The following is a 17,823-nucleotide window of genomic DNA, read 5'->3' as shown; positions in this document are numbered from 1 at the left end:
TGTACGTTGCTTCCCATTTATAAAACTTACTTTTCCATAGGATTTTAGATAGTCTAGTATTAAGAGTAGAGATTTCTCTTCTGATGCTTGAAACCTCTTCTCTACCCATGAATGCTTGGGGAAAATATTTCACACCACTGCTGAACCTGACATTAGGCTTTCATATCTTTAGGCAGAAATGTGTAGAGCAATTTAAAGCAACAATTTTATGAAAACAATACTTTCCCAAATAATATATGTTAAACATACAAGTGGATTTTTTAATTTTAAAAAGTTACTGTTTTTTAATCTCATTAAAATAACCTACCAATTGAACTTCTCCAAATGCACCTCTACCAATCACCTTCACTACTTCATAATCTTCAGCTTTCATTCGCAGATCTCTAATTTTATTTATTGTGTCTTTATCTGTATGAAAAGAAAAGTTTATAACTTTAAATCACTGAAGCATTACAACCAACACTGCTTATTTTACATTCAAGTTCTTGAGAAACACAATGAAAACACATTCATTAAGAATTACTGAGGGGCTGGTCCCATGGCCGAGTGGTTAAGTTTGTGCGCTCTGCTTCAGCGGCCCAGGGTTTCACCAGTTCGGATCCTGGGCGTGGACATGGCGCCACTCATCAGGCCACGTTGAGGTGGCGTCCCACTTACCACAACTAGAAGGACCCACAACTAAAATATATAACTATGTACTTGGAGGATTTGGGGAGAAAAAAAGCAGGAAAAAAAAAAAGAAGATTGGCAACAGTTGTTAGCTCAGGTGCCAACCTAAAAAAACAAGGAATTACTAAATATATAGTAACATGTAAAGTTATAAAACAGAGAAATGTTCAATGTACTAAGAACTGTTCTAAGTAAATTATGGAATGACTTCATTCTAGCTATTAAAATGTTTCATTAAAATCTGCCTTAATAGGATGTTCTAGAAAACAAATATTATACTATAAACACACACTGAGAATAATTAGTTAATTAATTCCTGGTATTTTAAGTACATATCAAATTTGAATTGAGAGACCATGGGTAGACATTTTAGATTAATGAAATAACATTTTCTTTTATCAAGTCAGTTTTAATAAGCCTTTAAAAAAGAGATAGATAATTTAAGATATCAAAGGCCAGCATGCTAAAGAATCACATAATTATATCATTACATTTCTCTATTTGAACCTAGATTTTAACTTAAAACACACAGTGGGAATCACTGCAATTATTTATATAAACCTGTCATGCTACAAACTACAATAATTTACAAATCCCCACTGGATAGATATTCTGATTCCTAATTTGGTCATAGATTAAAATAGGGCTATTTTAATCCACATGGGTCAACACTGGCATGAGATTACATGGAAAAGCTTCACATTTCAGAGTTGTACAAAATACAGAACAGCTATTAAACTTAAGTTCTAGTTTCTAATAAAAGCTGCACATAATATTCTTGTCTTTCTTTTTAAACGCACATTTGAACTCAAGCGTTTGTGTATATTATGACCAACAAACACATGCAACAGAGAACAAACACAAGGGTAACACAAACGAACACAATTTTCACATAAAGATAACGTAAGGACATCGTATTTTAGGTTACATATGAACTGCAAGATGCACCAGAAAGATATAGATGATAATCAATTAATTTACTGCACAAATATTTCTGTCTACCATACAGGCTGTATTATAATCACTGTAGATAAAGATAATTTTAAAACATACAGTAGTTCCCCCTTATCCATGGTTTCTCTTTCTGTGGTTTCCATTACCTATGGTCAACTGATGTCTGAAAATACTAAGTGGAAAATTCCAGAAATAAACAATTCATAAGTTTTACATTTCGCGCTCTTCTAAGCAGCAAGACGAAATCTTGCACAGTCCAGCTCCTTCTTGCCAGGTACTTGAATCATCCCTTTGTCCAGCTTATCGATATTGTATACACTACCCACCCGTTAGTCACTTAGTAGCCCTCTCGGTTATCAGATTGACTGTCGTGATATTACACTGCTTGTGTTCAAGTAACCCTTAACAACAGCCCTAAAGCACAAGAGTAGTGATGCTGACAATTCAGATATGCCAAAGAGAGGCTGTAAAGTGCTTCTTTTATTTGAAAAGGTGAAAGTTCTTCACTTAAAAAAAAAAGCATATGCTGAGGAAAATCATATGCTAAGGTTGCTAAGACCTATGGTAAGAATGAATCTTCTATCAAAGTGTGTAGAAGGAAAAAGAAATTTGTGCTAGTTTTGCTGTGGCATCTGAAATATGTATATATAGGAAAAAACATCGCATATATAGCACTCGGTACTATTCACGATTTCAAGCATCCACTGAGGGTCTTGGAAGGTATCCCCCGTGGATAAAGGGAGACTACTTGCAATTCCTGCTCTTAAGGAGTTCAAACTCCAGCAAACAAAACAGAAACAAACAATGAAAAAACAGTACTACACACACAAAAGCAATAAGGGAGATAAGCACAGAGTCTGTGGAATACTAAGGAAGACACCTAACCCAAGCCTTCCTGGGAGGAAGGTGGCTAGAAAAGGCTTTCTAGAGATGATAACACCTGAAATGAGTCTAAAAAGAAGAGTAGCAGTTAGCCAGGTAGGGAGAAGAAAAGAGAAAACTAGACGCAAATGGGCAAAGAATATAACAAGCTCTTTGTTGCTGGAGTATCAAGTTTGCGGTAAGGATTGGCGGAAGAGGCTGGAGGGCACAAAACTGGTTAAGGAGCTTAAACTTTACCTGTAGGTCAGTAGTTATAAAATTATATAGTTAATCATCAAAAATCTTTTTCACAATAAAGTTTAAAGCAGCTCAATATATAAAATAGATAAAGTGCTCTGCTTCAGGAGGGTAGTGGGGGGAGGGGTGTCAGAGAGGGGCTGCAGGCTCTTCTAATTTATACTCTTCCAGAATGCAGCCCCAGAGAGTCCTGTGGGATCTGCTGGGAACTGAGAAGCATAATTTGAAAACTACTACTATTGGTCAGAAGCCATGAAAAGAAGTAAGCCAGATAAACAACACAGTCAAATTTACATTTCAGCTAGACCACTCTGGGGAGTACGTAAAAGATGAATTCAATAAGGGCAAGACTGGAGGTGGGGAGAATTTTAAGAGTACTGTAATACTCCAGATGAGAGATAAGAAAGTTCTGAACAAGGATGGTATGTTATAGAACAGCCTGTGGGGTTGAGAAAGGATCCCTGGCTCTTGTTATATGCGGTTTAGAGCCATACATAGACTATGAAGTCTGTAGTTTGAGTTCAGAAAATATATCTGCTGTAAATTTGTGTGGAAATGGAGATCTTGCCTCCTGTTTTAATTTATGACAGTACATGAAGTGTACAAAGCAGCTTGACATTACTTGTGATTCTAACAATATTAGTTGTCGAAATGACTATTACATTTAAGTTTTGCATGAAAGTGCTGTTTTGCCTTTTAATTTTAGGTTGAACTCATTAAGAGACATTATGAAGTCTGGAGCAAAAACTCATTTCCAAAGTCAACAAGTGTTCAATAAAAATTTAATGACAGCTGAGAATGGTTTTTCTCATTCAGAAAAACCTTCATCTTGGTCCTTGTTTTAGCTCACTGCCATACAAGATACCATAGACTGGTGGCTTAAACAACCTTCATTTTCTCACGGTTCTAGAAGTAAGAATTTCATGATCAGTGAGCCAAAATGTCTGGTTTCTGTTATGTCCTCTCTTTTTCGTTTGTTGGCAGACAGTCTCTCTGTGTGCTCACATGACCTCTTCCTTGCATGCGCATGCACAGGTAAGACACTAATGCTATCTTATCAGAGCCCCAGCCTTATGACCTCATTTAACCTTAACTGCCTGCTTATTGGCCCTGCCTCCAAATACAGTCATATTGGGGGTTAGGGCTTCAACATGTGCATAGGGGAGAGGGAAATATAATTTAGTCCATAGCAGTCCTTAACTAAAAAAAAAAATCACAATAAAATGTTACTACTGCTAAGCCATCAGTTCCATATGCTAAGACATTGGGATGTTCAGCTTCAATTTCTGAGAAAAATTTACAGAATTGATGACGGCTAAGTCCATGAGTATGAATGATGCTTACCATTAACACTGTGGTTCAATAACACATGATACACTCAAATATTGTCCACAAAGTACTTGCTGATGTATAATACAATAACTAACTATAGGCTTTAAACACCTTGTGTCTGCACAAGCTTTCTTAGTTTGTCTAACTAAGCCTTTTTCTGCACCATACGTAATTTTAACTACCATCACTTATAACACATCTTAGCAGACTCCACTTCAAGTTTAATGTTTTCTCAACTTCTTTAAAAATATTCTTGCCTGTACTTGTTCCATGCAGACTATACATGGAGGATAATTCTTCAATCACTTCAAAGCCTGCACCAACTCCTCAAATAAATAACCAGTGTCAAGGAAAATCATTCAAATGATTTGTCTTGTTTCTTAATTGACTATTGATGTTGCTCCCAATGGCCTTAATTCTTTGAGCAACTGTTCTTGCCAAAAGCTAATAAACAAGGTTTTCTCTCTGTACACATTTGTTTTGCTATTGCAACACTCATCATCAGTGAATGGCTCTCCCTACTTGGTTAGCAAACAAGCCACTTGTAAACTTATGTAAGGTCGCAGCCTCATTTTCCTTTCTTATTTTTGAGAAGAAAATTCTGCTGTGACGAGATATTCCCTTTCAAATTTTCTATTTTTTCTGACTGTTGCTTTCCTGTGAGTTGGGAATACTATGATAACTGCTTAATCTGGTAATCTCAATGTATATCGTAATCTTTTAGCACAGTGTCACTGCATAATAAACACAATGCTTTGCCATCTAACAATTAAAAATCCACACTCCACTGTGCCTCAAAATGACAACATTCAAAGTTCATGTTTCTCTTTCTCTCTTTTTTTTTTTTTGACATGATGGGTATACACTGGGAATAAAAAATAAATAAAATGTTGTGGTATGGTGATACACATGGAACACCTGAGTTGTAACTGCATCACTGTGATTTATGGTGTGCTATGTGAAGCAATGACAATGCCATGTATGATTTCTATCACAACTACTCAACTCAGCTGTTGTTGCACAAAAGTAGTCACCGACAATACATAAAAGAATGAGCGAGGCTATGTCCCAAAATATTTAAGGACACTGAAATCTTGAATTTCATATAATTTTCATGTCACAAAATATTACTCTTCTTTTGACATTTTATCATTCAAAAATATAAAAACCATCCTTAGCTCATGAGCCATACAAAAACAAGCGGTGGCCTAGCTTTGGCCTATGGGCTGTAGTTTGCCAACCCATGCTCTAATGAAAACCCAGCTCTCCTCCGAGGTCACTGCTTCCCCTGCAGCTCTCACGTGGTGACCTTTACCCTCCCACACGCCTTATACCAATGCCCCTGAAAGCTGCACCTGAAAGTGGGATAGGTGAACTCACAGCTGTCTCTATACATCCACTCTAAATCTGCAGCTTTGATTTCCATGTTATTAGGTTCTATCTCCCATTACTTCTCATTGTTGCTGAATCTATTGACCTTCAGGTCATCATATCTCTGCTAGACCATTTTAGTTCCTCGTTTACTGACTATATTGACAATATTCCCCTGTTTTAATTCTTAAGGATTTTAATATATCCATAGATGATACTTGTAATAATCCGGCCTCTCACAACCTTTTAACTTCTCTCCTTCAATGATCTTGTCCTCCACCTTATCTCAGCCACTCATTTCCATGGTCACATACTAGACCTTGTCATTATCAGTAATTATAATCCTCCCATAATTTCAATTTAAATCTCACATTCTCTAAGCACTCTCTTAGCGTTCCTGCTCACTCCCTCCAATAACTCAACTCCAATAATCTTCAAGTCCACTGACCACCAGTCCACTGATCTATCCCATTTTTACTGTACCACATTACACTGACAGCTTCTCTTTCTTACCTACCCAGCTTAAATTACATGGTCAATTATTATAATCACTCGTTTGCATACACCTTCAATGCCTCGGCTCTCTTCTGCTTCATTATACTTAGTTTGGCAAAACCATAATCCTAGTTAAATCAATTCTCCAACTAACTCTTACGTCAGCACCCATGCAGTTGAATATGTCTGGATAAATACACAAAATCATATTGACTCATCCCATTTTAAATTCATAATCATGAACATAAAGCTGGTCCTTAATTCTGCTCGGCAATCATGTACTTCCCTAGTCTATTTCTCCTACTCTGCTAGAGAGACTGTTATTTCACATTTTCTTCTCTCTTCTCAAACCTCCCACAGCTCTCCCACTGATCCTTATTCACAGCTAATGACCTTGTTGGCCAATACCCTGAAACAAATGAAACAATCAGGAAACTGCTACAGACGTACCACCATATATATTTTCAACTACCAGCATGTGCACTCATACACTTGATCTCTCACCTTCTACTATAGGAGCATACCGCTATCTTAGATCAGTCTCTTCACCAGTGATCTCATCCTTTTTCACTAATTCAAGGACACTGCTCCAGCAATTCTCCCCTCTTTCTCCTGTTTCATTAAGCTTTCCCCTTCCTAACTGGATCCTATCATGCTATTTTTATTTCTATCTTAAACAAACAAATCTCTTGATCCCATTTCTCTCACCAGCTACTGCCCCATTACCCAACTCCTCTTCAAAATTCCTCAAAAGTTGTCTATACTCTCTGTTTCTAAATCTTTCTTCATATTTGCTCTTAAATCCACTCCAAGTGGGCTTTGGCCATTACCTTGCTATCAAAATTGCTTGTCAGAGTCACAGATGATCACTACGTTGCTAATCCAAAACCAACTCTCAGTCCTCATTTTGACATATCAGCAGTTTTTGACACAGTTTGATCACTCTCTCCTGGTAAACTTTCTTAATATTTGACTTCCAAGATACCACATTCTTCCAACAATACTAAGGGTGTTTTTTCAACCTCAATGGTTACTTCTCAGTCACCTTTGCTGTTTCCTCCTCTTCTCCTAGATTTCTTAACACTGAGGCATCTCAAGGCTAGGTTTTTCATAGTGTTTTCGTCTCTATCTACACTCTTTTCTTTGGTGGGATTTTAAAACCATCTACATGTCAACAACTCCCAAATTTTATCTCGAGTCCAGACCTCTCTCAAACTTCAAATTTATATATTCAATTGCTTACAAAATATATCTACGTGGGTAAGGGACATCTCAGATTTAACATATCTGAAACAGAAGAGATGTTCTCACTTAAAACCTCTACCTGTGATCTCCACGTTTCAGTTGATGGCTCCATTTTGCCCGGGGCAAAAATGTAGGGGGCATTCTTGACTCCTTTTTCTTCTTACACTCCACATCCTATCTTTCAGGAAAACATGCTGGCTCTACCTTTAAAATATATCTGGAACCTAATGACTTCTCACCCTCTACACTGCTAACATGCTAGACCAAACCACCATTTTCTCTTCCTTGGATTATTGCAACGCTTAATTGATTTCTCTGTGTCCTTGCATCTCCATAGTCTATTCTTAACACGGGGTGATATTCTTAAAACATAAGTCAGATCATGTAACTCCTCTGCTCAAAACTCTCTAATGTCTTGCCATCTCACCCAGAGCACAAGTCAGAGATTACAATGGCCTACAAGACTCTACATGACCTAGTGTCCCTATTTCCTTACTTCTCTGACATCATCCTACTATTCTCTCCTTTGCTTAATCCTCTCCAGTCACAACGGCTTCCCTGCTGCTCCTCAAACATGCCAGGTACACTCACTTCTTAAGGCCTTTGCTCTGGCTATTCTTCTGTATGCTATTCTCTTCCTTCAAACATCCACATGCTTAACTCTCTCAACTACTTCAACTCTTTTCTCAAATGTTGCCTTTTAGTGAGCCTTATCCTAGTCATCCTATCTAAAACTGCAAACTTCTCAGAACTTCTGATTCTTCTTATAGTGTTCTATTTTTTCCCATAATAAATATCAACCTCCTTGCCTTTTACAGAATTTGTTTCACGCAAAACAATACTTGCAAAAGTATAAATTTGGTAAGCCCTCACTAATATTAAAACCAATAAATAGGACTGTGTGACAATAAGACTCTTTACCAATTTCTGATTGTCAACTGTGTTGAGCGAGGTGATGCTGGCAGAAAGTTAAGATTTAGAGAAGTGACATATTACTACACAGCACAGTAAGTAAGGAATAAAATGAGCAAATTGGGTCACAAGTAGACACCATAAGTCTTGACAGGCCCCTAACTAGCTAACTGGTGTCTAAATAGTCACAACTTAGCCAAAGAGGTAGTGCAGAAATGTTGAGAATTTACAGTTTTGGGGCTAGCAAAAATTCAAAAAGACCTTAATCACAAATAGACTCTTCAATCTAACTTTCTGGAAAGCAAATGGATGATTTTTCTTAAGAGTCTTTAACAAAAAAAATCACACTATACCCAGTAAATTCTTCTAGGAATCTATTCTAAGGAAATTAGATATGGCGTGGAACCAAGATTTCTATAATAAAATGTTTTAAAAATATAGATTAAATAATTTCATACACACATAATGGAATATTAGGCAACATTTAAAACTGTGTTGTTGAAGAATAATTACATAGATCCCCATCAAAACACCAAAGGCATTCTTCATAGAAACAGAAGAAACAATCCTAAAACTTGTGTGGAACCACAAAAGACCCCTAACAGCCAAAGCAATCCTGAGAAAAAAGAACCAAGCTGGAGCTAACAAGCTTCCAGATTTCAAGACTACACTACAAAGCTATAGTAATAAAAACAGTATGGTACTGGCAGAAAAATAGACCCATCGACCAATGGGACAGAATAGAGAGCCCGGAATTAAATCCTGGCACATATGGTCAACTAATATTCAACAAGGGAGCCAACAACACCCAATGGGGAAAGGACAGTCTCTTCAATAAATGGTGCTGGGAAAACTGGAGAAACACATGCAGAACAATGAATTTGGACCCCTATCCCACACTACTCACAAAAATTAACCTGAAATGGATCTAAGACACAAACATAAGACCTGATACCATAAAACTCCTAGAAGAAAAAGTAGGGAAGAAGTTCATCAATGTTGGTCTTGGCAATAATTTTTTGAGCATGACACCAAAAGCACAAAAAAACAAAAGAAAAAAAATCAACAAATGGGACTATATCAAACTCAAAAGCTCCTGCACAGCAAAAGAAACAATAAACAGAATCAAAAGACAATCCATAGAATAGGAGAAAATTTTTGCAAATCATATATCAGATAATGGATTAATGTCCAAAATATATAAGGAACTCATAGAACTCAATCACAAAAAAACAAACAACCCAATTCAAAAATGAGCAGAAGAACTAAATAGACATTTCTCCAAAAAAGGACAACAAAATGGCCAACACACACATGAAAAGATACTCAATATCACTTATCATCAGGGAAATACAAATCAAAACCACAATGAGATAGGGCCAGCCCTGTGGCCTAGTGGTTAAGTTTGGCATGTTCCGCTTTAGTGGCCCAGGTTCAGCTCCCAGGTGCAGATGTACACCACTCGTCAGTGGTCATGATGTCGCAGTGACCCACATACAAAACAGAGGAAGACTGGCACAGATGCTAGCTCAGGGTGAATCTTCCTCGGCAAAAAAAAAAAAAAAAAAAAGCAAACCACAATGAGCTATCACCTGTTAAAACGGCTTTCATCAAGAAGACAAGAGACAACAAGTGCTGGTGAGGATTTGGTGGAAAGGGAACCCTTTATACTGTTGGTGGGAATGCAAATTGGTCCAACCACTGTGGAAAACAATATGGAGGTCCCTCAAAAAATTCTAAAAAGACACACCATATGACCCAGCAATTCCACTTCCAGGTATATACCAAAGGAAATGAAAACAGGATTTCAACAAGATATATGTACTCCCATGTTTATTGCAGCATTAGTCACAATAGCCAAGATACAGAAACAACCCAAAGGCCCATCAACAGATGAATGGATAAAAAAGACATAGTAGACATACAGAATAGAATATTATTCAGCCATGAGAAAAGAAGGTATCTTCCCACTTGTGACAACATGGATGGACCTTGAGCACATTATGCTAAGTGAGATAAATCAGACAGAGAAAGACAGAGACTGTATGATATCACTTATATGTAGAATCTAAAAATGTTAAACCTGTAAAAAAAAAAAAAAAAAAACCCAGTAAAGTGACAGTTACCAGGAGATGGGGGGAGGAGGATAAGGATGATGGTGTTTAAGGTAGAAACTTGTAACGAGTAGTAAGTAATCCACAGAGATCTAATGCACAGTACAATAAATATAGACAATACTGTACTATAATTATGTAATGTGATGAATATTGCTACATTGGCAATCGTATTACAATATATAAATGTATCAAAATAACATGTTGTACACCTTAAACTTGCACAATATTACACGTTAAATTTACTCAGTAGAAAAAGAATATCACATAGAATGATGTTCAAAATACAATGTTGAGCAAAAAACCAGAATAAATTGCATGTGGTATACAAACTCAATTTTCTAAAAACACAAATATACATCACTAAATAGAGATAGAAAAAAGGACAAAAGGAAATATACCAAAATAATAACTGTAGTCATCTCTGAATGTGGTGGGATGACAGAGTATTTTATTCCTCACATTTTCTATATATTTCAAGTTTCCTATAACGATTCTGTTGCTTTCTAATGAGAAAAAGATATATTTTGCCTAGCTTAAGATTCTAGATTATAAAATGCACCATCATTTTATGTACCACTACAGATTGTAAGATACATCCCAATTGCATATTTTTTAAAATGTCAGAATAGATAAATATGGTAATAAAAGCTATGCACAATACACTATTTGACCAAAATACCGCTACTCTTTGCCTAAAGAAACCCAGTATACCTTGCCTACTTTTAGAGTGGCCAGAGCAGCCCTAGCAAGCTCTAAAATTACCTAACACTTATCTGGAAAACTTACAATATGAAATTCAATTCCATAAGAAAATCTGATTGTTTTAATGAAAAAATTATTTTATGCCTAAATCTTCAAATAAAATTCAAGCTCCAAGAAGATGTGCTATGTTTTGCCAGTGTGTACACACACACACACACACACACACACACACAGACACAATCCAGTCTGAGAAATAGATCAGCAAAAAAAAAATCCAAACTCCTCAACATAGAATACAATAGCTTTTAGATCTTGTTACTACCTGATTCGCCAGTCTTATACTTCTAGATACTTTCCCCAATAATGCTCTAGCAATGCCCAGTTATTTGCAATTGCCCACACAGTCATACTGTTTCATATCTCCACACCTTTGCAGATGGTGACCACCAGCCTAAAATGACTTGCCCCACTTTATTTGACCAGGTTACTATCAAACGAGATCTACTTCTGTACCTCCTCCTCAGCCATTCCTGAGCCCCTCAAGTAGACGGGATGGATCCCTTCTCTGGGACACCAATATTTCCCTATTATTTCATTTATCAATCTGGACTGGAATTGTTTATATAGCTATGTTTCTTCTATTACATGCTACATTTCCATTTCCTTAAGGCTGGAGACCATACTTCATTCATGGATATGTTGCTGATGTATGTATGTGCTCAATGAGACTTACTGAAACATTAAAAACATTTAATGATGTTATTTACAAATGGAAACAATCAATTACATGCAGCTCTTATTTATTTAGGAACAAGAGAAAAACCACATATATTTACTCCAAAATAAAAACATATATTTAAAAATCAATCTTGGGGGGCTGGCCCCCTGGCCGAGTGGTTAAGTCTGTGCGCTCCGCTGCAGGCGGCCCAGTGTTTCGTTGGTTCGAATCCTGGGCACGGACATGGCACTGCTCATCAAACCACGCTGAGGCAGCGTCCCACATGCTACAACTAGAAGGACCCACAACAAAGAATATATAACTATGTACTGGGGGGCTTTGGGGAGAAAAAGGAAAAAATAAAATCTTTAAAAAAAAAAAAATCAATCTTGGGTTTCTCAAAATGTTAAACACAGAATTACCATATGACCCAGCAATTCCATTTCTAGGTAACTACCCAAGAGAAATGAAAACACAGGCCCACACGAAGAACTTAGACAAATGTTCACAGCAGCATTATTCCTAACAGCCAAAAAGTAAAAACAATCCAAATGTTCATCAAATGAGTGTGGATAAAAAAAAAATGTGGTATATCCATACAATGGAACACTATTTGGCAATTAAAAAGAATGAAATACATGCTACAACATAGATGAACCTTGAACACATCATGCTAAGTCCAAAAAGCTAGTCACAAAAGACCACATATTGTACAACTCCATATAACAGGAAATGTCCACACTGCCCAAACCATACAGACATAAAATACATTAGCCATTGCTTAGGGCCAGGAGCTTGGGGAGAAATGGGGACTGACTGTTCATGGGTATGGGGATTCTTTATGAGGTGATGAAATGTTCTAAAAGTGATTCAGGTAATGGTTGCACAACTCTATAAATATACATAAAAAACAATGGATTGTACACTTTAAATGAGCGAATTTCATAGCATATAAATCACACCTCAACAAAGCTGTTTAAAAAAAAATCAATCTTGGGTTTGGCAATGATTTTTACATATTTTTAGTTTTAACACCAAAAGCAGAATCCATAACAGAAATAATTGATAGACTTTATCAAAATCAGAAACTTTTGCTCTGTGAAAGACAATATGTAGACTTTTGAGTCTGCAGGTGGAACTTTACCTCCCTGTGAGTGTGGGCTGAACTAGTGACCAGATTCCAAAGAATAGGGTATGGAAAGGGAAAATAATAACTTTCCAGGAGAGAAGCCTGGCAGACACTATCTTAAACCAAGTGATAAAGCTTAACACTATCATTGATAAATTATGATGATATCAAATATCCCAGATACAATGTGATGAGAAGCATACTTCATCTCTGTGGTACTCGTCCCCAAAACCCAATCCCCAGTCTAATTATGAGAAAACATCAGACAAATCCAAATTGAGTAACATTCTACAAAATACCTGATCAGTAATCTTCTAAAACATCAAGGTCAAAAAAAAGAAGGAAAAATGGAGAAACTCTCACAGACTGGAAGAGACTAACAAGTGTCACCTAAACTCAACATGATATTCTAGATTGGATTCTGGAACCAAAAAAAGGAGATCAGTCGAAAAACTAGTATCTGGATAAAGTATATAGTTAGTTAATAGTAACATACCAATTTTCATTTCCTAGTTTTAAACTATGGATATACAAGATGTTAACAATAGGGAAAGCGGGGGTAAAAGGCATACAGGAATCTCTGCACTATTTTTGTAAATTTTCTGTAAATTTATCACAAAGTAAATAAATAATTTACGAAGAGGATATTTAATATTTCTTTTTAAAATATCACTAAATCAGATAGATTTTTATTTGTAATAACTTCAAACAAGATTTTGTAACATCCTAGGCCATACTGCATAATATATTCAATTTTATGGCTCCATTTAAAAATTCTGATTTTTATACCACCTTGTGGTATAAAACCACATTTTGGCAATATACATCAAAATGTAAACTGGACACAACCTTTGACTCAGCAATTCCAGGAATTCACTCCAAAGAAAGAAAAACCAAGAATACCAAGTTGTATGTACAAGAATGTTCATCACAGCCTTATTTATAATAGTGAAAAGCTGGAAGGAACCTAAGTGTCCACTTCTATAGAAACAGTTTTTAAAATTATAGTACATTCATTCAGTGGAATATACATATTCATTTTTTTTAAATGTGTTATCTACAAAAAAAGATATTTTGCAACTTGCTTTTCACTAAACCCACTAAGGATAGCTGAGAGAATTCTACTGATATAGATTTGGGTTGTTCTAACTTTTTGCTCTAAAACAATATACATTTGCTATGATGAACATTCTTGTATTTGCAGAGGTGTTCTTTACAGGATACATTTCTTAAGTATTATGTTCTGCTCGTGAAGATTATTAGTTTTAAAATATACTGTCCAACTGCCCTCCAAAATGACTATCAATTTTTACTCTCACTTAATCCTCACCAAACCCAGATATTATTCTTTTTTATCTTTCCTATTCAGATGGGGGGGGGGGCTTTTTTCTTATTTTAACTCATATTTCTTGAAATACTAATGCATTTGTTCAACTGTCAACTGCTCATTGGTCATTTGTATTTTTTCTCCTTTATACTATATATTCAGTTACTTTGTCCAGTTTTTATTGTTTGTGTTTTTCTTACTGAGTGGAAGAATCTCTTCATATATTAGAAATATAATTCTATTAAATATGTTGTAATTTTTTCCAGTTTGTCAGTGTTCTTTACACTTATATATATGTTTAAATGTAAATATATATATATATATATATATAAAGTTTTGATATGGCAAAATCTGTCAACGTTTCCTTTACAGTTTCCAGCCCTGGTATCGTGCTTTTCAAACAAAAGGCATTCCCTACGTGAAGACTATAAACATAATACCTATAATTTTACCTAGTACCTTATGTCTTTATATTTGTATATGTTATTAATTGGAGACTGAATTTCATTTTCTCCTCATATGGATTTCTAACTGTCTCAATACAAGTTATGGAATAATCTACCTTTTTCCCAATGATCTAAGTGCCATATTAAGCTTTTATTAAATTTTCATATAATAAAAAAGTATGCTTCTAGACTCTCTATGATGATCTATTGGTCTTATGTCTTTCAACAAAGTACTATTTTTCTTATACTTCAGTATCGAGTTTGAAAAACTAATCCCAAAATATTATGACTACAATCCTGCCCCCGTCTCCAAGAAATGGAGACTCCTTCACCACTCAAGTGCTAGAGTTTCTGAACTATGCAAGCTATTTATACACTTAATGGGCAACAAATCAAAGATGCCAAAACCCGACGACATTTCAATACTTTATGGCTGGAAATGTCCCACATTCATGCAGACTCTTACATGTACTTTAATCTTAGTTGTGGAGAAGGAACTTTTTAATGTCACTACTAAACAGTAGTTTCACATTTTTTTCATTAGTTGAGGAATCTGAAATAGGAATTGTATACTAATCACAATACATGATCAGATATAATCTATTTATATCTCTTCCTCTCAAGAAATTTATCATTTTTAAATGTAGAATAGTATTTAAAGATAGTATATAAATTTTGTTGTTTTTAGAAATTTTGCTTTTTAGAGTTCCCGAAAAAGTGTAGACTTCTAACGATATCTAACTTTATATTCAAAGTACATGAAAACCATCTTTAATTTTACTACAGATAATGTAGTACACATCCTCAATATCACAGTACGTGATTTTATAAGTGTAACAATACACCCTTAGGAGAACCTACCCACAAACATTAAAATGAGGGTTCTTCTACAAGTCATAAAAACTTCTGAAGTTTCTTCGCATTACTACTATAGCTTAATTTAAAATGAGGAAAAAAATTTTCCCTTTTTTATTGAGCCATATGTACCTTTTGTGTAATTATACAAGGAGCTAAGGCAAAAACAATCATTGCTTTTACTTCCTTGGATAAAAACAGATTCACTGATGATATTAGCAGAGAACATGCTAAACTGAAAATAATTCATTTCTCCATCACTATTTTAAATAAAAGGTAATTGTTAATTTTACTCACCAACCAATGAGTGAACAGCTAATTTAAAGATAACACTAACATTTGACTATCATAACAATCATTTAATAAGTAGAAAGGTATCATGGTTTTACAAATTTAAAAAGCATGAAAAAAGAAGTATTTTATGGTCTGAAGTATGCCAGAGTAATGACATATTACCACTTCAACATGGAGTAAAGGAGAACAAATCTAATTCTAACAATCATTACCCTTACTGTCTGTTGACATACAAATACATATCTATCTAATTAAATGTGTGTAATCCATAAAATCTTGTTTTTGGAAGGAATTTAAGTAATCACTAAAGAAAAGGTTAAATTCCATTTTATAGAACACTAAAATATTGTGTAGTTGGTTACCAAATATAATTACTTGGAAAAGCAAACAAAAACTTTAGATACAACCCTTTACAATACATGTAAAATAAAACCCTTTAACACAGTGACTTAATACAATGATACAATGATTTACCCTTTACAAAGATTAACATAGAAATGTTTGACGGAACTTTATTTTCTACATCTTAACTGAAATTATTTGTTCTTGTCATGTGTGGTTTGTTGACTTATTTGTATGCTTGTTTTTGATTTGATGATTCTGTGTGTGGGGCTGCCTTTTTAGAAATCACTATTCTGCAAAAGTTTAAGAAACAATTGCTAAATATATCATCTTTAGGTTAGTGGTTTCCTGTGGAAGAGAAAGACATGAGGCCCATGGCTTAGGTTGTAATTTAACTTTTTTTTTCCTTTTCTTCTTCTTCCCAAAGCCCCCCAATCCGCAGTCGTATATTCTAGTTAAAGGTCCTTTCAGTGCTGCTATGTGGGACGTCGTCTCAGTCTGGCTTGATGAGCGGTGCTAGGCCTGCACTCAGGATCCAAACCTGTGAAACCCTGGGCCACTGAAGAAGAGCACGTGAACTTAACTACTTGGCCATGGGGCCAGCCCCCTGTAATTTAATATTTTATTTTAAACAAAAACCCAGAAGCAAATAGGGCAAAATATTAATTGTTCGTTTAATCAGATGATGGGTACACAGAATACACATGAAATATGTGGTAATAAAAAATAATTTTAAAAAAATCAATGTTCAAGCTCTACCAAAGGAATACTTTCTAGATCATCTCTAACAAGTCAGCACTTAACCTCTAACGCATTTAACAAATATGTAATGAGTACCTAATATTTAGTCAGGTCTAGTAGTAAAAATACAAGCGCCCTGGCTTTCAAGGCACTTAACAATCTAGTGATGAGGGAAGGAGTAAAAGAGGAATGGATACCAATCAAATAACTATACAAATAAATATAACCTGTGATAAATGCACAAGATGCCATGAAAACACACACCCAGCAGCAGGATATCTGACCCAGCCCAAGGGGATAGGAAACTAAAATGAAGGCTTATTTACAATTTAAAGGATGACTCCTTTAAGTTGGATGGGGTTGGAAGGAATTCTAGGAAGAGAAAAACATCTAAAAAGTCTTGCAGAGAAAGTATCAAGGTACTTTCCAGGAAATAAACCTAAACAGTGTGGTTGAGGTGTAAGGAAATGAGGAGGAGAGTAGTACAGATAAAAATGAATCTTGCGGGATACAAAATCAATGTACAAAAATCGGTCGCGTTTCTATACACTAACAACGATGTAGCAGAAAGAGAAATTAAGAATACAATCCCATTTACAATTGCAACAAAAAGAATAAAATACCTAGGAATAAACTTAACCAAAGAGGTGAAAGATCTGTACACCAAAAACTATAAAACATTGTTGAAAGAAATCGAAGAAGATACAAAGAAATGGAAAGATATTCCGTGCTCTTGGATTGGAAGAATTAACATTGTTAAAATGTCCATACTTCTTAAAGCAATCTATAGATTCAACGCAATCCCTATCAAGTTCCAACAACATTTTTTACAGAAACAGAACAAAGAATCCTAAAATTTATACAGAACAACAAAAGACCCCGAATAGCCAAAGGATTCCAGAGAAAAAAGAACAAAACTGGAGGTATCACACTCCCCGATTTCAAATTATACTACAAAGCCATAGTAACCAAAACAGCATGGTACTGGCAAAAAAACAGACACACAGATCAATGGAACAAAATTGAGAACCCAGAAGTAAACCCACACGTTTATG

At 35.4% G+C, this 17,823-nt stretch overlaps 1 protein-coding gene across 2 annotated transcripts in view; it reads right to left on the bottom strand.

Annotated features, from left to right (window-relative positions):
- Nucleotides 1-17,823, bottom strand: part of ROCK1 (Rho associated coiled-coil containing protein kinase 1) — a 161,030-nt gene that overhangs the window by 95,743 nt on the left and 47,464 nt on the right. For both annotated transcript variants that reach the window (XM_070629718.1, XM_070629719.1), the window contains exon 3: nucleotides 308-408. In XM_070629718.1, coding sequence (XP_070485819.1) covers nucleotides 308-408 — 101 coding nt within the window. The remainder of the gene's footprint in view (nucleotides 1-307; nucleotides 409-17,823) is intronic.

Source organism: Equus przewalskii, chromosome 7 (genome assembly GCF_037783145.1).
Source record: "Equus przewalskii isolate Varuska chromosome 7, EquPr2, whole genome shotgun sequence".
Classification (NCBI taxonomy): Eukaryota; Metazoa; Chordata; class Mammalia; order Perissodactyla; family Equidae; genus Equus; species Equus przewalskii.
This window is presented reverse-complemented; position numbering and strand designations above follow the sequence as displayed.